Here is a 19,841-nt window from a genome sequence, read left to right on the forward strand (position 1 = left end):
TGGGTTAGGCTAATGTCAATAGAAATGACATCCAAAGGGTGGCAAGAAGAAGGTTGGATTTATGTTTATGCTAGATCACATTACAGTATAGGCACCCATTGGCATTGGGATATTATTGCCACCTGACTGGTATGTTTGCTAGATGCCAATGTTGTTAATAGGGGAAAAAAAAACATAAAAATACAAGAAGGCCAGTATTTTTTCCAAAAAAGGTGGCAACTCTCCCTAGGGACTTTGAACCCTGGGCAACTGCCTGGATAGACCATGGTAATTCACTGCTGAGCATATAGACATGGCCACATCGATTTTGTTTTTTTGTGATCTGCTGATGGCCAAGGGTAGTCCAGGCAAGATCACTCCCATAATTAAGTAAAATAGTGGGAAAGCACATTACTTAAAAGGGCTCTGTCCTGTTTTGAATATGTGCAACCATTGTTTATAACTAACCAAATGAATTTAAATGAAATAAATTCTCTGTTTATTATGTGTGTATTTTGTGAATGTAATATATATATATATATGGGTACCTCATTTATGGCTGGAGGCACCTGAAGACCAAAAGGTAGACAGGCTATATGAGGATTCCTGCGTGGTTTTGAAACTGTTCCAGTGCCTCTGTGTAGTATTTCCACTAAGTAAAAATATGCATTAAAAGAAACACACAGGCAGTATGAAGAAAATGTATCAGATGTAGAAGTTGCATATGAAGAGAAGCAGGGAAATGACAAAATTAAACTGATTGGACTGGGGAGCAATGGTGTGTGAATGATGCTGGAATGAATGGGGAGGCCCTGGTGACTTGCTCGCTCGACATCTTAGTTATTTTCATGCACAGAGGGAAATGTCCCATTTTTTGTTCCCTTTGAGACCTTATCGAAGTCCCTGGGACAAAGAGGGTCTTTCAGAGCCCTAGCACTAAGGCATAATAGTGGGAGGGGGAGGTCAGGGTTTGTGCCAGGCATGATAATTGCCTCAGTGTGTGGGGAAGCCTGCCCCCCTCACCACTTCTCTCTAATAATTCACACACTTAATTCAATGTTGATTAACCCACCCCACTCAAAATATTTCTATTGGCCACAAGCATTTCATATCTGGACCCCATCTGTTTCTACCTGAGGATTGTGGATGTGAGATACCATGTCTTCCTCCTATAATGTTCTTTTACGCTAATAACTCCCATAAGTTGCAGGCCTTGCCTTTTTCTTGTGCTTGTCTGTTTATCTCTCAGGGCTTCTGCTCACCAGTGCTTGCTGTGGGAATGGTTTCTCTCTTACCCAGTGAGGTCATTTTGGCAGAGCAGTGGGTGCAGTGTTTACAGGAGCTGCCAGTCTCTGCCTCCTACCAGTGAGAAAAGCTGGCACAGGCAGGCTATGTCCAGTTAGGAGAGTTGCTGGGTGAAAGGGTGGCTGTGCTGGGAATTTTCATGAGAGACTCACTGTGGCTAAATTCACAACACACTAGAATGTCCGAACTAGTCATGGGACATGCTTTTCAGTAGTTGGAAAAGAAGTGGGCTGACTTCTCAATAGGAAGGGAATGGGGGCTTGCTGCTTAGTAGGGAGGTTAATGAGTGCTTGCCACTCAGGAGGGTAAGGGGTTCTTGTCACTCAGTACAGAGGTTGAGGGGTGCTTGCCACTTAGTAAGGAGGTTGAGGTGTTCTTGCCACCTATTAGGGAGGCTGATGAGTGCTTGCCACTCAGTATTGAGGTTGATGGGTGCTTGCCACTTAGTAGGGGAATGAGGGGGTTCTTCATAAACAAACAAAAGACCTTTTTTCGCACACCCTCAGCTCTCCAAAAAACGTCACCGTTCGGTGCACACTGCTGGAGGGATCGGCACCCTCCCAAATATTCCAAATAGAAACAACAGCACTGGCACTCAGGAGCTGCATACGGGACTAGCCCTTTAGGTATCTTTATTACGGAAATGCAACGTTTCGGGGCAAAAGCAACCCCTTTGTTGCATTTCTGTAATAAAGATACCTAAAGGCTCCTGAGTGCCAGTGCTGTTGTTTCTAATGAGGGGGTTCTTGCCACTTAGTAGGAGTGTGAGGAGTTCTTGCCACCCAGTAGGAAGGTTAAGGATCTTTTGCCACACAGGGAGGTTGAAGGTGCTTGCTGCTTTGTAGGGAGAGTGAGGGGTTCTTGCCACTCAGTAGAGAGGGTGAGGAAGGTTTGCCAGGCAGTAAGGAGAATAGGGTAAGTGTGTCAGTTTCTAGGTGGCAGAGGCATAAATAGAAGTTACTGTATTCCACAGCAAAATTATATGAATCTTTGGGAATAAGGCATGTTATAATTTTATTTCATTTTAATCATTTATAGATGCTGCTTACCAGTCAGACGCCCACTGGGCCCCATATACCAATGCTATACCTAAGCTGTGCATGTTTCTGTGCGCACACAACAAATTGTGATGCGTACAAAGAATTTTACATGAAACTACATAATTTTGGATTTATTCTGACCCCCCCCCCCCCTACTTCTCCAGGCTGGTTTAAAAGTGCACACAAAACACATTTTTTTTTTTGCACAAGCCCAATAAAAAATAAGAGGAGATATTGCTCATGTGCCTCCCAGCAGTTTCAGGGTCTGCTTCCTCTGTAGTTGTGGCCCTGGTAGGTAGAGTTGGAGGGCAGGCCACTTAATATGGGAAGTAAGGTGGGCTTGGCACAGTAGGGGGAGTTGTTTAATAGGAGCTTATAGGAATAGGTCATATTGGTTAGTGTGGAGAAGTTAAAATTGCTGCTCAGTAGTCTGTGATTGCCACTCTCAACCCTAATTGAGGCACATAACTGGTTCTACAGCAAGTTTGGGCACATGGTGCTAAATTGCCAAATTAATTTGGATCCCTTGAGAAAAATCAAAGTTAATATATTGGCTTTTGTTTGGGGTCCAGGGAAGAGAGAGAGAGAGGCTCTAGCTTGTGTGTTAGAGCTGCTCAGATGTCATACACAAGTGTGGCACTGTTTGTGCATGGCTATGTGCGTGTCAGCCATTGTCTGTGCCTGTGCAGCTAAGTAGGGGCGTTGTTATGCTATGGAATCACAGTCTGTGTGGGGTTGACAGTGGAGTCATTTATAATAATATGTCATCATCTGGCACTCTCAAGCCGGCTCTTGTTTCTCTCTGCTCCTCCCTTTCTTATTCGGTGTGGGGCATCCCCTTGGGAAAGTTACTGTCTATGGAGGGTGCCTGTGTGATCACTGTGACAGAAGACTTTTGCACTGATGGCAGGGGCAGATAATGGGTTAAGCATTTAGGCTTGGGTCTGTAAGAGGGGATGTCACCGTTCTTTCCTTGTAGCAGATGCAGTTGGAGTAGGGAGGTCAGGCACACAAAGAGATGCCCAATCCTGAAGCTATTTGCTGTTTTCCGCTCCATCTATTCATGTGCCAGACCCCCTTGGGGATCCCTACATCCCACACAGGCACATCTGTCTATTGTTCCTCTGCTTAAGGGCTTCTATTAGTGTTGAGTTCTCATCCACTAGAAGTGCCTGCATGTGAGTACCTCTGCCTTTGTGTATGTCTTTTCATGTTTGTCCTGACCACTTCAGAGCCTGTCTCTGCGCTAATCTTGTCACCTGCTAAGTAGACTCTAAATTGTGTGTGTGTGTGTAATTAATGTATTAATTAATGGTGGGTAGGAACTCATAATACCTGTTTAATTAAATAGGCTAGCCATTGTTAAAGATTGTATGATTTATATATGAACATTTTCTTTTTTAGAAGTGCAAATAATTATATACACTCTGTGTGTGTTTAGTTTGTAGAATCTTATCTAGTATAAATAAATTTGAAGCAACTGGACTTGTTTAGTCCAGTTTACTCTGCCTTCCCTATGCTAAACTTGTTTTACTAAACAAGTCCAGTTGCTTCAAATTTATTTATACTAGATATACCATGACCTGGATGAATGAAAATCTTCATAGACATATTTGTAGAATCTTGCATTATTCGCTTTTGCTATATGGACCAGGTGTGCCTTCAGCTGTCACAAACTCCCATCTTCCTCTGTCATAATGGGTTATGGGTTAGGCTTAGTTTGGACCAATCTCAGTACATGGGCTACTGTCTCCAGTACCTTCCTACTGTGGGCAGTAAGTATCTGAATGAGTACGGAACAGGTCCCTGTAGGGGCACTATAGTTGGTTTCCAGTTGTCCGTAATGTGAAGCGACTGTAGGAAATTTCATGCATTTTGTCACTTTAAGTCTCCGCTTCCATGTTCTAGGGGTTGTACCTTGATTGATATATAGAGGGACAAATACTGAATTTAGGATTAGAAAATTATAAAATATAAGAAAGCATTTTAACAATGTGAATAAGACAAATGCTTGTTCCTGTTCTTCCCATATAAAGACAGCCATATCTGCCTTAGCTATAATTATACTGCAAATAAAATAGTAATATTCTATTGAATAATAACTATTCATGACAGTGCCTTGTGTAGAGGTCAGTGGTCCCTTTTGTAGTCATTGCCATAAGCACTTAGTGTGATTGCCAAAGGGGTGTGCCCACAAGAGAAATGAATCGCTTTCGTTTCATCAGTGTTTGGCGTGGCGTTGCCGACATCAAAGGGACATGAGGATGAGAAGTGTATAGGTTTATAAAGTGAGGGTTTCTATGTTTATGTTGCTCATTGCAAGTTGAAACAATGTCACAGTATTTTCCTCTGCAATGAAACAATATACAAGTTCCAGTTTGATATTCTGCCCTCCTCTTCCTCTCCTTGTTCCCTCCTTCTCAGATTTTCTTCCAAGAGATATCTACGACCAGCTTCTCCTTTTGCTCTTTCTCCTTCTCTTTCCCCTTTTATTACCCCCCCCCCCCCCCCGGTTGAAACAATTTATGCTACAATATTGTTAATAATTTTATATATTATATATATCTATATATATATATATATATATATGGAACAACAATGCTGTTCTTATACAACAATAAAGATCTTGTTGATGGTGAAATACAAAAAAAGAAACAATATACAAGTGTTAGCACTAAGATTAAATTAAAGAGCAACTTTATTTTTAGAAGCACCTTTTTTTGGTATGATATAATCTAACCCACTCTTAGCAGTTTTACTTGTTTTCTGCATTTTTTGTTTCTTTTATTGCACTATATGCTATGACCTTTCACGGCGTCTAATGCAGGAGAATGCAGAGGCATGGCTAGTTTTAAGGCAAGTAAACCAGGCCTGGACTGGCAAAATCTGTCCCTGCCACAGACCCCCTGGGCCGCCATCACCTGAATAAATCACAAGCTCGGGGCATCCTCAGCCCACCATTCATGGGAAAGACGCAGGTTTTTTGTGATCTATTCTGAACTGCAGAACCCGTGTCTAAAGCTGGCCATACACTGAAAGATCTGCTTGTTTGGCAAGGTCGCTGAATGAGCGGATCTTTCCCTAATATGCCCACCTTGAGTTGGCCAATATCAGGTTGATCCGAACATTTGGCCCTCGGGTCAGACAATCTGATCACATTGACAAGATGCAGGCCGTCAGGACGAGGGCTGCACCAACAAGCCGAATTGCTCCTTACCCCAGCTGGATTTTGAAACGTGCCAGATCTACAGATTTCAGCCAGATATTGGTTTTAGGCCCATTGGAGGGACCCATACACAGGGCGCTAAGCTCCTGGCAGCTTTTATTGGCCTGTGTATGGCCATCTTAAGGGTGCAGCCTGTGGGGCAGGATGCAAAGGAAACAAAATGGTGCTTTGTTTCCATTTTCACACCCTGCCTTGTGCTTTGCAAACTAGGCACAGTATTTACATAAGCTTCCTATTTATAAACTGACCAGCCTTTTTATAAAAGACATTTTTAATACAACTGTATCAGCTATGTATTATTATTCAGAGCATGAATGCTTTTGTTATCCTTGCCTACAAATAAATATTTATTCAGGGGTGCAGCCGGTTGATCTAACCTTCTTTTTAGTATACCTTGTGCAAATCGGATGTATCCTATCAATTGGGTGTAGACGCATTTTTGAGGTGTTGGGTTAACTTGCTTATTTATCTTTTGTGATCGACAGACAAATCTCTTACTAAAGAGGTAGTGGCTAAGCTGCCATGTGGCATAGTTCCATGTGCTAGGACCCTGGATCTGATACACTTTGCCATATGAAAGCCACCTTATTGCTTACTCTAGAACAGTGCTGTCCAACTTCTGTGGTACCGAGGGCTGGAATTTTTCCGGCCTACATGATGAAGTTTGACCACTCCCCCTTTTTAGACCACACCCACTTGAAACCACACCTGTGTTATCACGTGACCATACCCATATTAATGGTGGTAGTACAGCAAAAACCATACTGCCATTCTCTGCCTGTGTTTGCCATACTCTGCCTGCCCTATGCTGCCTGTGTGTGCCATACTCTGCCTTCCCTATGCTGCCTGTGTGTATGGCACACATAGGCAGCATAGGACAGGCAGAGTATACAGCAACACAAACTGGCACTGCTCCTACAGTAACTATATATTAAAAAACTTTTTAATTGCAGTACCACCTCAGTATATGTTCTTTTTATAGTGTGCAGGGTTTATTTGTGGGTTTCTACAGCTCCTACAGTCCATTTGAGGTGTGAACATTGGAACACTGTGGGTGATAACAGCCTAAATCTGAGGTGTGAACAATGCAGGGGGGCAGTTAATCTTAGTACTGATACCATTTAAAGCTTACACAAAGGTAAGCAGTCACAGCAGCCAGACAGGTGGGGGGCCACACAGAGGGGGGCATGCGGCCCGCAGGCCGCCAGTTGGACAGCTTTGCTCTAGAACATTCTTCTAGTAGCTTATGAGGGCCTTAGGGCCTTTCCCCATTTTAGCCCCCCAATTATTTGCCCTCTTGTCACTTTTGACCTCTGGGGATGGGCCCTACCAATAAGAAGAATTTAAAAAATGGCCTGCGGATTCATGATCACGCCTCTGATTATTTAAAGCCCATTAAGCCCAAAACCTAACTTTCTCCACCTACCTTGTATAACTAAAAAGTAAACATTGTATGAAAATAACATTAAAGGGGAGTTTGAACCAAAAGCTCAAATTTGTCTTTGGCTTGTCATTGTCTTCACTGCCCTGAAGTTGGAGGAAAGTGATTAAAGGGCAAAAGAGAGATTAATGAAAAAGTTAAAAACAGACTCTAAAGCTGGCAGCCTGGTACTTGACAACATACTGAGAGCACCAAGATATACCAAAGGGAATTTGGGGGAGGGGAGTAAATTTTCTTTGTGTCAAGCTAACTAATATATTTCTTTCTTTTTCACTTTATTTTCACCTTTTCTCTTTTCTTTCTGATCTACTTTCCTCCCTGGCAGCTCACCGTTATGCTGGGCCTGGCTCCATTTCTGCTCTCTTTCCTATGCAACTGTCTTCCTGTTTCCTCTGTCCCATCTTTTCTCAGGCCCAATGTCACCTTCAACCACATGGCACGTGATCCCACTTCAGGCTTCATCTACATTGGGGCCGTCAACTGGATTTTCCAACTCTCCTCTGATTTACAACTTCTCCTTGAGGACTCCACAGGCCCAAGAGAAGACAGCCCAGAGTGCCTTCCATTTAAGGATCTTAAGGACTGTCGTCAAGCCACTCTGACTCCCAACACTAACAAGTTGCTGGCGGTCAACACTCATGGTGGCGAACTAATAACCTGTGGTCAAGTCTTTCAAGGCATCTGTGAGAAAAGGAGGTTAAGTAACATCTCTGACATTATATTTCAGACAATAGATCCAGGGGACAATCAATTTGTAGCTGCCAATGACCCCAAAGTTACAACAGTGGGAATAGTGGAAGGGCCATCAGAAAATCATCAACTTTTGTTTGTCGGACGGGGGCTGACGGCCAGGTTGTCAAGTGGAATACCCCCTATAACAATAAGGCAGCTAGAAAAGACCCCTGTATTCTCTAACGAGGGTCTTGGGAAACTAGTAGTGGGGGACTTTTCAGATTACAACAATACCTTTGTGGGTATTTTCTCCAATAATGGTCATGTCTACTTTTTGTTTTTCCGGCGAGGTTCAAAGTCCCAAATGGATTACAATACCTACCTAGGCAGTGTTTGCACTGGGGATGTCCACCTCTACTCTTACGTTGAGGTGCCTCTTGTGTGCCAAGGAGGCTACAACCTGGCACAAGCTGCTTATCTGGAGACAGGGAACAGGGAACTCTTTGTAGTCTTTGCAGCCAGTCAAGGTCCAACCCCAAATCCCAGTAGTAGGACAGCTCTCTGCTCTTACAAAATGGTGGACATAGAGTCGAGGATAGAGAATGCTCGAGAGATGTGCTACACAAATGCCGGCATGGGAAATGACAAGGAAGAAGCTGTAATTGAGTATGGAGTCAATTCTAAGTGTGGAAAGCTTTCCAAGGTATGTGATTGGTTTTAAATTTAATTTTTTTGTCCTCAAACCTCCTATTCTATTGCAATGTTTGGCTGATTTGCAAGCACCCAAATACATCAAGACTAGGACTAGGATGTCACCAGTGATATCTCAGTTGTTTCTCTGCTGGTGCCTGCAGCCCATACCTGCATCAGGCAACATTGAGTGTCAAACTGTGACCCCAGCCAAAGTGGCCTTGCAAATCCCCAGCCAATATAGCTGAAGGTCAGCTGAATATCCATCATAAAGTCGAATTCTGTCTTAAAACTCTTATCCCAAACAGGGATTTTCTTGCCTTTCCTCCACATGTCTTGTACCTGCCTTCTTTGGGCTACCCAGCTTGTACACTGGGCACTAACACTGCTGGGACCTTACCTATGACTGGACAAAGTCAATAACAAATATAGGGGGGCACAGAAAGCTAGAGCTTAGTTAGCACAGGCGTTGTTTTACATTTTTACATAACTACATTTTTTTTTCTAAATCAGGATACCCCTCAGTTGTTCCAGTGTGGTGGGGAGCACACCCCAAGCCCTATAGCCAGTCGAGTTCCAGTTGAAGCCACGCCACTGCTTAAGGATCTTTCCAGTCTCACTGCTGTGGCAGCATTGGCAGAAGACACTTATACCATCGCCTTTCTGGGAGATGCTGCTGGAAATATTCACAAAGTGAGTTGGCCGGAGGGGGGCGGGTGCCATAATATACAATATAATACATTCAACAATTTTTTTTTTTTGCATTTAAAGTGGGTAGCACAAGGGTGTTTCACCAGCCTAGACAGTAATATACCAGCATGGGACAATGCCAGTATTACAAATTTACATTACTAGTAAATTTGTAATCCCTAGAGCAGGGATCCCCAACCTTTTCTACCTGTGAGCCACATTCAAATGGAAAGGTGTTGGGGAGCAACACATGCATAAAAAAAATTCCTGGGGGTGCTAATTGGCTATTTGGTAGCCTCTATGTGGACTGGCAGCCTACAGAAGGCTCTGTTTGGTAGTACAGGTATAGGACCCATTATCCAGAATGCTCGGGACCAAGGGTATGCCAGATAAGGGGTCTTTCCGTAATTTGGATCTCAACACCTTAAGTCTACTAAAAAATCAATAAAACATTAATTAAACCCAATAGGATTGTTTTGCATCCAATAAGGATTATTTATATCTTAGTTGGGATCAATTACAAGGTACCGTTTTATTTCTACATAGAAAAAGGAAATCAGTTTTACAATTCGGAATTATTTGATTATAATGGAGTCTATGGGAGACAGGCTTTCCGTAATTCGGAGCTTTCTGGATAATGGGTTTCCGGATAAGGGGTCCGATACCTGTACCCTGTTTTATGCAATTAAAACTTGACTCCTAACCAGAAAAGTATAAATAAGCACATGCTTTGAGGCCACTGGGAGCAACATTCAAGAAGTTGGTGAGCAACATGTTTTAAGCCACTGGTTGGGGATCACTGTCCTAGAGGTTCCTTCTCCTTCCCAGTCTAACTCTCCCTGGCCTCCCTCTAACAACCAACTCTAAGGGGCTGATTTACTAATCCACGAATCCGAATCCCGAATGGGAAAAAATCGGATTGGAAACTAACATTTTGCTACTTTTTCGTATTTTTTGCGATTTTTTTCGTCACCGTTGCGACTTTTTCGTAGCTGTTACGACTTGCGCGAATTGTCGCGACTTTTTCATAGCCATTATGACTTTTGTGAATTGTCGCGACTTTTGCATAGCCATTATGACTTTCGTGAATTGTTGCAACTTTTTCATAGCGATTATGACTTTCGTGAATTGTCACGACTTTTGCATAGCCATTACGACTTCCGCGAATTGTCGCAACTTTTTTGTATTGAGCGCTCGAAAAATTTGCGCAATTCGCGAAAAAGTCGCAAAATACCGATCATTATGAAAAAAACGCATTCGGATGCTTTTCGGACGTTCGTGGATTAGTAAATGTGCCCCTATGATTTCCCTTCTCATCCAGTTTCCACCTTATTGGGCCAGTCTCTACTCCTCTTCTGCATCAAAGCTCCTTCCCTCCTAGCTCCACCCCTGTCCTCTACATTATCACCCAGCCCCTTCTCTGCACTGCCTGGTATTGCCACCGGCAAAAGGTGAGGGAGTGGAGCAGAACAAATCAGTGTCTCAGAAGTGTAACAAAATGTTTTTTCCAATGGCTTTTTTCCAATTTTTTTAATTCAAAAACAAGCAACTTAGAAAAACATTCACAAAATAATTACAAAACAAAAGCAAATATTCTATCTTAAATATAAACAAAAATCCATAAATATAAACAGAATGTGCAACAATAAACTTAAAACGTATCATATATTTACATGCATTTAACTCTGCACATACAGTATTTTCTCTCAATACTAAGCCCACCCCAACCCTAAGGACGGAAAGAAAGAGGCGCAGGTTACTTACCTAAAACAGCATGAGCCCAATCATAAAAATCTCTTAGGAATTAAAAAATCTGAAGGGAGTGAGAGAGACCAGCCCCACACTAGAGGCGCCAATCAGAAAGGGCCAGGTGAATAAAGGGTTTCCAATGGCAAGCCCCGTTGTGCACAGTGATAAGCATTTGCCATCAGTGGTCTGGCACTTATGCAGTATTTTTAATTATCTTTAACCTTGTTATAAAAATGGGGCTTTACTTGAATCATGAAGAAATGACCTGTCCATTGTTTATTGTTCTTTGTTTATTGTTATCTCATATATAATTAATGCTCTAAAGTTTTGTTTGATAATGGCATAATTTAGGCAATGGGTTCTAGAGCGCTCCCATGAAAGGAGAACCTCTAGCCCCCTAATGTACAAATACATACTACTTATTATATATCTCGGTTGTTCTTATCATGATCCACCAAAATATTTTGTTATGCTTTGCCAGCTTGCTTTAACTTTAAATGCCTATGACAGATTACAGTCTGTCCTTTTTTCTATTTGATTTGAATAAATATTTATTGAATTAAAAAATGGGGCTTTACTGCCTTTACTAGTTCATTTATACAATTCAGATGAATGGAGTAGCCTTGCTGTTGCTTTAAAGGAGAAGGAAAGGCTAAGTCACTTGGGGGTGCCAAAATGTTAGGCACCCCCAAGTGACTTTAGTCGCTTACCTTTTACCCCGGGCTGCTGCCCCTGTACGGAGAGAACAGCACCAGCCCGGGGTAGCAGCGAGCGCTTCCTTCCTTTTCGCTTGCGCGCGCATGCGCAGTAGAGTGAAAAGCCGAACTTAAACAAGAAAGTCGGCTTTTCACTCTACTGTGCATGCGCCGGCCGACGGATTTCGCCGGCAGAAGAAAAAGGAAGGAGGAAGCGCTGGGCTGGTGCTTTTTTCTCCTAACCGGGGCACCAGCCCGGGGTACAAGGTAAGTGATTAAAGTCACTTGGGGGTGCCTAACATTTTGGCACCCCCAAGTGACTTAGCCTTTTCTTCCCCTTTAAATAGTATTACTGGGCCTAGAAAGCCTATTGCACAAAGGTTGTAGAGCTATACTATAGGTTTGTGCATATGTGTGTCTTTTGTTTCAGGTATTTGTGTCCTCGGATACCGGAGCCGTATACAGTACAGTGACATCTTTACTAGGGTCTCCCGTCAACCCTGACCTCATTCTAGATGGCGTTGCAAAGCAACTCTACATTATGACAGAATCAAAGGTGAAATATTTTAAATTGAATATTTTATGTATGCAAGGCATTTGTATGTTCCCCCAGACAGGTCCAGTTAGTTTGTGAGTTTCCTTCACACATAGGGTGGAAGGGACCCAAAATGTGTTTTTTTTTTGGAGGGGGGGAAGCTAGGGCATTTAAATTATACTGAATAATAATGTATGATCAGTCCACATAGACAGTGCTCTCCTTTACCATATAAAGGCCAGCTGCTGTAGGTGGGTTTATACAGGTCATGACAATATGCTTAATAAGACTGCACAATAGGCAGGGAGGTATAGTATAGCTTTTATTACATGGACTAAAGGTCCATGTAATTTTGCTGATATTAGTTGCCTCGTCAACCCACCATACACGCACCAAATATCGTACAAAACCTTGTTTCATAGGATAATATAGGTGTGTGTATTGGCACCATAAACGTTTAATGAACACAGACCAAGAGGAGTAAGGAGGCTGTGTTTAGGCTGTGAGCTGGACCAGGCCTCATGCTTTCATACTGGTCTCAACCATCACTTCTCAGGGTTGTCTGTATTGCACTGAATCATAAATCACAGCTTGAAGTCTTCAGAGAGTTCTGGTGATGATAGTATAACAATGGCTGGTCTGTAATTATTGCTGTGAAACTTGCTTGTTTGCATTTCCTAGTGCAAACCATTGGTCCCTCCCAGTTATTCCCATTGCAGTTGGAGAGTCCTGGTTTTTTGATGGTGGTATTCACAGTGCCCCACGTGCTTGTAGCCCTGACTAGCCCAATTATTCTTATTTTTTGCTTTATTGGTTCACACAATTATTTGATACAATAACTCCATTGTTCTTTCTCATCTCTCTCTTATTATATGATTATAACTTGAATGTTATTAAATATATCTGCTGCTTGCTGTTCCAATTTAGAACAGGGCTCTCATTCCTCCCTTTCTCTCCACCCAGGTCACCAAGATGCCTGTTGCTGAATGTTCCACGTTTTCTTCCTGTGACTCCTGTTTGGCGGCTAGGGACCCTTTTTGTGGCTGGTGTGTCCTGCAAGGAAGGTAGGTTTTAAAGGCCAGCCTTGGTATGTTACATGCCATAAAAGGATCTGTTGGAAAAAAAGCCAGGTATTAACTTTCAAATGAGTTGGGACCTGCCAGGGAGAATCCTAGTAACTCACAGGGTGAAATATAATGCAAAATCAGTTCTTATTAGCAATGGGGAGGATGCAGAGCCCCGGGCTCATACTTTAATTGTGCGGCCAATTATTCTGTTGCTGTTCAGGTGCATGGCAAAACAGCAGTGCGTGGACTACACCGAGGAGAACCACTATTTGTGGAGCTACGATAAAGAGGCAACATGTTTAGCGATTGAAGACATCACTCCAGCCAACCAGAGTCGAACTCAGCAGAGACTGGTAGGTTGAGTATGTAGCGGTATAGCTGAATAGTGGGGTTGGCAATAGCTAAGTGGTGTTTATGTGTGGATGATGGTGGCTGTCTGGGGGTTTTCCTCGAGGGTGACCTTAGAAGGTTTCTATATGAATAACTATGGGGTATATATTTGTAAATGGTGGCTCTGTGGCATTTCTATTTAGATGACAGCAGCTTTGTGGTGCTTCTTTGTGGATAATGGGAGCGAAGTCTGTCATTTCCACCGGCCATATGATATTGCTGTAAGGATGAGTGGTTCTATGGTCTTTCTCTTTAGCTATAGCTGTTTATAGGCAAATAGAATTGATGACTCATTTTATACTTTATCTATTCCTGTATTTCTTTACTGCAGGTCACACTGACAGTGCCTGGGTTGCCTTCTGTGGAAGAACAGAGCAGCTGGAAATGCCTATTTGATGACATATCTAATGAAGCTATTGTGCATGGCAGCCATGTCACCTGCTGGACACCCTTGCCAAATGTGCTGCCCCCCAATCAGCCAGGGAAAGGTGTGTAAGACACAGTAAGCAAGGTTACACCATAGAACAGTTATTTAACCCCCCCCCCCACCACCACCACCTTACCCAGTGGCTTGTGAGCAAAATGTTACCAACACCTTGGGCATTGTTCCCAGTGGCCACAAAGCAGGTGTTTACCTTTAAACTCCTGGCTTGGACGTATGTTTGGGTTGCACAAAAAACAGGTATACTGCCAAACAGAACCTCCTGTAGGCTGCCAGTCAATATAGGGCCTTCCAAATAGCCAATCATAGCCCTTATTTGGCACCCCTAAGAACATTTTTTAAGCTTGTGTTGCTCTGTGGGAGAGGGCCTCTTCTTATTTCCTCTGTTACTGAGAACTGTCCTAAAAATATACAGAGTAATGTAATAAAATGTGCATTTTTTTTCCAGGTTTGGTAACCTGGCAGTCCGTCAAAAGCATTATCTTCCTGTTGCTATGGGTTACTATAACACTATAGTTTTTATGTCTATTGTTTTATTACCTCAGTAGTCTTTGTGCCATTAAATATTATGTAAGGTTTTGTAAAGTAGAGAAGTTTGAAGACATTATAGTCACAGGGGCTTTGTAACATAGAAATGGATGGCCATATGGCACTAATTTGGTCAATGGACCAGAGTAGGAAAAGGGTACAAGTTGTGAATATACCTCTATTAAACTTAACCAGTGTGGGCAATTTTTTTTTAAATAGAATGAGCTTGCCCATAAGAAAGTAGAAATGTGTAAACATATGCTGAGGGGGGGATAAGTTTTCCTGCTTACCATCTGGCCGCATAAAAATTCATGGGGTAAACATTCTCCTGGCCCCTGATTCTGATACCTACATGTTTAATGTGCCATATATGTCTGTTTCTCTTTCAGATCACGTGGTAATGCGGCTAGCTCTTCTATTCGAGAACATCACCATAGCAGAGATGAATTTTTCATTCTATGACTGTGAGGCTGTAATGAAATTGGTTGTTAATGCCCCGTAAGTTATTTTTACTATGGAATATATACCCTTTATATAAGTAGACTTTATCTAACATGCATTTTCCCTATTTACTGTTTTTTTTTCCATGTAAACATATGAGTTGGAGCCACTTTATTGCTTGACCCTGTAGATGTTCTTTATAGACATCAATGCACTTACATGTCTACTAGTTATACTATTTATATTCCATTAGCGGTGCGTCAAATCCACTTTTTCGTCTGAACCCTGGATCCTTCGTGAGAAATTTGGCCGGATACTGAACTGAACCGAATCCTAATTTGCACAAAAAAATTTTTAACTTCTGTATTTACATGTCAAGCCACATCATTTTAAGGATTCAGTTTGCCAGGAGCATGGATTTGGCCAAATCTTGCCAAAAAAGGCTGAATCCTGGATTTGGTGCATCCCTAGTCTCCATACATATATGTCAGTATGATCTGATTGGCTGTTTTCAAAAACCTGTGTGAAGCCACTGAGCCACTGAGCTACGTCAGTCCTGTAATTTTCTATTCAGAGAAGGGAAGTGAGGTGTGCAAGAGTAACTGACGCCCCCAGGGAATACCAGCATATACAAGAGCTTGTTTCAGTAAATGGATTTTGCAACTAAGTCACACACAGTGTTCCATTCACATGTTCTCAATGGATGGGACCATGGTCTGGGTTTGCACAGAGTCACTATAAGTGAAGCTGTGGGGCAAACTATTTGCAGATCAGGCCCGGACTGGCAATCCATGGATTCGGGGCTGCTGTAAGACGCCATAGGCAGTCACTAATTTTTCGGCTGGTGGGGTCAGTTTGGACCTTGTGCACTGGAAATGCCCGAGCCTGTTTTGAATCTCAATCTGGGCCTGATGCAAATAAACCCAACGTGTGTTTTAGGGGAAATTTATGCCAAGGTAGCAATATTTTGAATATATATACACCTTGTTATTAGATGAGGAAGCTGATCCTCACATTCGGTTGCATTCGGACTCCTGTGAAACACTGCTTCTCACTACTCTGATCATTTCATTATTAACTAGCAGCGCAAAACAGAGCCAACTAAACCAGATAATAACCACAAAAATGGAAACTAGAGAAATAAATAGGGAATGTTTTATTCCTGGCACATCTCATGCTCATTGAAAGCACTAGTCATTGATGCGGGTACAGGATCCCTTACCTGGAAATCCATTATCTAGAAAGCTCAGAATTACAGGAAGGTCCTCACCCATGCACTCGATTATAACCAATTTCTAATTAGGTCATTCTATAACATGTGCAATCGACTGTTCCAAACTTACGATGCATTTGCAGATTTTGTGATTTTCAACTAAATAGATATTTAAAGTAAATGTTTAATGAAATGATTTGTGCCTGTAGGTGTGCCGGATGTGTAAATAGCCAGTGGGAATGCCACTGGTGCGTGAATGATTATCGCTGCATTCATGATACACAAAACTGCAGCCAAGACCAAGTGATCATATTCAACCAAAGAGTAAGAAGTAGCTGGCGCGCACATAAACACATTATAGATGTGGTAACTTTATAATATGTACACTTACCCATCTCTTTGATTCCAGCTGGGTGGTCCTGATGCTTGCCCAAGAATAGAGAGTGTTGATGGGTCGACATTGATCCCTGTTGGGGTTGAGAGAGAACTGGATCTTATTGGACGTAATTTACAACTACTTAAGGTGGGTTAACAGCAATGGCTTTACTTTTACATAAACCAAAGCCATGGACAAAAGGGTGTTATGTACAGGCTAATTGCTCTTCAGATCAGTGGTCTTCAACCAGTGGCTCCCAAGCAACATATTTCTCACCAAGGCTTTGAATGTTGCTCCCAGTGGCCTCAAAGAAGGTGCTTATTTTTGTATTTCTGGCTTGGAGGCAAGTTTTAGTTGCATAAGGACCAGGTGTACTGCAAAACAGAGCCTCCTGTCCACATAGGGGCTGCCAAATAGCCATTCACAGCCCTTATTTGGCACCCCAGGTATATTTTGTCATGCTTTCATGTTGCTTCCCAATTCTTTTTACATTTGATTGTGGCTCATGGGTAAGAAAGTTTTGGGACCCCTGTCTTAGATAAACTGAATATCATCCATTACCCCCAACAACCACAGTCCCCCAGTAACTAAATTAAAATTGAAATGTTAGAATGTTTGATCGGCTTTTCAGAGGAAATAGGACATGGAATTTACTTTCCTGTTCCTTTAACAAATAATTATGTGGTGTGATTTGAATGGCCTGTTTATTAACTTTAAATTGCCACATTGTAGCTCCAATAGGCCCTCTAATTTTCTGGGTTCCACAGCAGTCACAGGGTCTGCTTTTTGCATGCTTTTGAAGACTCATCCCTAGCAAGTAATACTTGGCTGTGAAGGAGCTATGCCTGAGACTTGTGTCTCCAAATTTTGCCATGTCGGTCAGTCAATTGTTCTGTCTTTCCTGCAGGAGGAGGTTCTAGGTTATAGCTGTGTGATTGATGCCCATGGCACCACAACAACGCTGCCTGCACAAATTGAGAATGTGACTGGAGAAAAAGATGTTTTTCAAGTGCACTGCCAGACACACAAGGTGGGTAGGGAATAGCATAGTACTGTATAGATGGACAAGGCTGTAACATTGTGAATCGGAATATGCCAAATCCTTGATTCAGTTTGGGATTTGGCAAAGTGTGAGTGCCTGGCTCGACCTAATCCATACCTTTTGAATAACCATTATTGAGCAAGTGACCATTTTATGTTATAGTGGATAATCTGGATAATAATATATTCAAAATATTTTATATCATATTTATAGTTTGAGTATTCATTACGTACGCTGGAGCATCAGGTTACCATTTATGTTATGACGGGCGATGGCCATCGAGTGGATGATAAAGAAGACATTCAGGGTATGTCCACTTGCTTTATTCTCAAAGGGGCTCTCTGTCTCTGTTTCTGTTGCTCTGCATACATTTGTCATAGTACCAAGTCACTTTATTTGACTCCTCCTTTCCCACAGTGGCTCTGTATAACTCTTTCTTCCCCTTGGTGGCATTGTATGACTCTTCCTTTCCCATAGTGGCTCTGTATGACTCTTCCCTTTCCCATAGTGGCTCTGTATGACTTTTCCTTTCCCATAGTGGCTCTGTATGACTCTTCCTTTCCCATAGTGGCTCTGTATGACTCTTCCCTTTCCCATAGTGGCTCTGTATGACTCTTCCTTTCCCATAGTGGCTCTGTATGACTCTTCCTTTCCCATAGTAGCTCTGTATGACTCTTCATTTCCCCATAGTGGCATTGTATGACTTTTCCTTTCCCATAGTGGCTCTGTATGACTCTTCCTTTCCCATAGGGGCTCTGTATGACTCTTCCTTTCCCATAGGGGCTCTGTATGACTCTTCCTTTCCCATAGTGGCTCTGTATGACTCTTCCTTTCCCATAGTGGCTCTGTATGACTCTTCCTTTCCCATAGTGGCTCTGTATGACTCTTCCTTTCCCATAGTGGCTCTGTATGACTCTTCCCTTTCCCATAGTGGCTCTGTATGACTCTTCCTTTCCCATAGTAGCTCTGTATGACTCTTCCTTTCCCATAGTGGCTCTGTATGACTCTTCCTTTCCCATAGTGGCTCTGTATGACTCTTCCTTTCCCATAGTGGCTCTGTATGACTCTTCCCTTTCCATAGTGGCTCTGTATGACTCTTCATTTCCCATAGTGGCATTGTATGACTCTTCCTTTCCCATAGTGGCTCTGTATGACTCTTCCTTTCCCATAGTGACTCTGTATGACTCTTACTTTCCCATATTGGTTCTATATGACTCTTCCCATAATGGGCCTATATAACTCTTCTTTCTTATGGTGGTTCTGTATACCTTCTTTTTTTCTGTTTTTAGTGGTTTTGTACAACTGCTCAGTTGGACAGTCTGACTGCAGTCGCTGTCAAGCCTTGCATAATCAGTACAACTGTGTGTGGTGCACCAAGATGGAAGGTGAAGCCTGTCTGCATGAGAGTGAGTGCCAGCATAGCGCCATGGACACGTGTCCCACACCGACGATCTATTCGGTAAATAAAGTTCTACAATTAAAATGGACAAGCTGCTTTTGTTAATGTAATAATTCTGATGGTGGGAAAAGTATGTTTTTAGGCAGTTAATTTGTTTTATAAATGAATGTCCATATCTTTTTTTTTTATTTTTTTTATTTTGCCCAGTTTTCTCCAATGACCGGTATCATTCAGGGTGGGACCACAATCACTATCACCGGAGCCAACATGGGACAGAAAGCAGAAGATGTGTCCGTCAAAGTGGCCAGCCACCCTTGTACCCTGTTGCCGGATCTTTACATTATTTCGAATAGGTTAGTATTAAAATTCTCTCATCTCCTACTTTGAACTTAATCTTCATTTGTTACATATAGGAAGTATACAGGTTGTACAAATGGCGACTTGCAGTCATGTTATAATGAAAATAATGACAAATGTCAGGACTTGTGAACTTGTTAGGCTACTTGTTAAGTTTGTGTGTCAGTGTTACCACACATGCACAGTGAGCTCTGGGGTGGTGTAGAGAAGCTAAGCTTAGGGGTATAGGAAATCATCAATAAGAAATTGAGGTTCATCTATCATAGAAGCTGATGCTTATGGGCAGTGACAGCAGCCCATAGCATGTACTATGAATCGGCAGAATAGAAGATTAGGGACATCTTCAGAGACCAAGACATTCCCTGCTTCTTAAGCAGGTACAGAAGCCAAGGAACAGCATTTTTAACATAATCATTTATAGAGCTGTAGTCATCAAATGAGTTCTTAACGAGTTCATAAAAAGTACTTGCTTTTGCTATACCCAGGAAATAGTTTAGTCTTTCTTTGCATAGTCTACCTACCACACACCATGCATACCTGATTCCCCTGTGACAGCTGCATAGC

General features: G+C 42.3%; 1 protein-coding gene across 1 annotated transcript in view; it reads left to right on the forward strand.

The window, feature by feature from the left end:
- The window catches only part of plxnb3 (plexin B3), a 58,609-nt gene that overhangs the window by 22,695 nt on the left and 16,073 nt on the right, over positions 1-19,841 (forward strand). The window contains exons 2-14 of the mRNA XM_002935494.3: positions 7,317-8,366; positions 8,867-9,046; positions 11,918-12,043; positions 12,986-13,086; positions 13,310-13,442; positions 13,811-13,967; positions 14,839-14,947; positions 16,313-16,427; positions 16,513-16,626; positions 17,387-17,509; positions 17,735-17,828; positions 18,811-18,980; positions 19,128-19,273. Coding sequence (XP_002935540.2) covers positions 7,317-8,366; positions 8,867-9,046; positions 11,918-12,043; positions 12,986-13,086; positions 13,310-13,442; positions 13,811-13,967; positions 14,839-14,947; positions 16,313-16,427; positions 16,513-16,626; positions 17,387-17,509; positions 17,735-17,828; positions 18,811-18,980; positions 19,128-19,273 — 2,618 coding nt within the window. The remainder of the gene's footprint in view (positions 1-7,316; positions 8,367-8,866; positions 9,047-11,917; positions 12,044-12,985; positions 13,087-13,309; positions 13,443-13,810; positions 13,968-14,838; positions 14,948-16,312; positions 16,428-16,512; positions 16,627-17,386; positions 17,510-17,734; positions 17,829-18,810; positions 18,981-19,127; positions 19,274-19,841) is intronic.

Source organism: Xenopus tropicalis, chromosome 8, assembly GCF_000004195.4.
Source record: "Xenopus tropicalis strain Nigerian chromosome 8, UCB_Xtro_10.0, whole genome shotgun sequence".
Lineage (NCBI taxonomy): Eukaryota > Metazoa > Chordata > Amphibia > Anura > Pipidae > Xenopus > Xenopus tropicalis.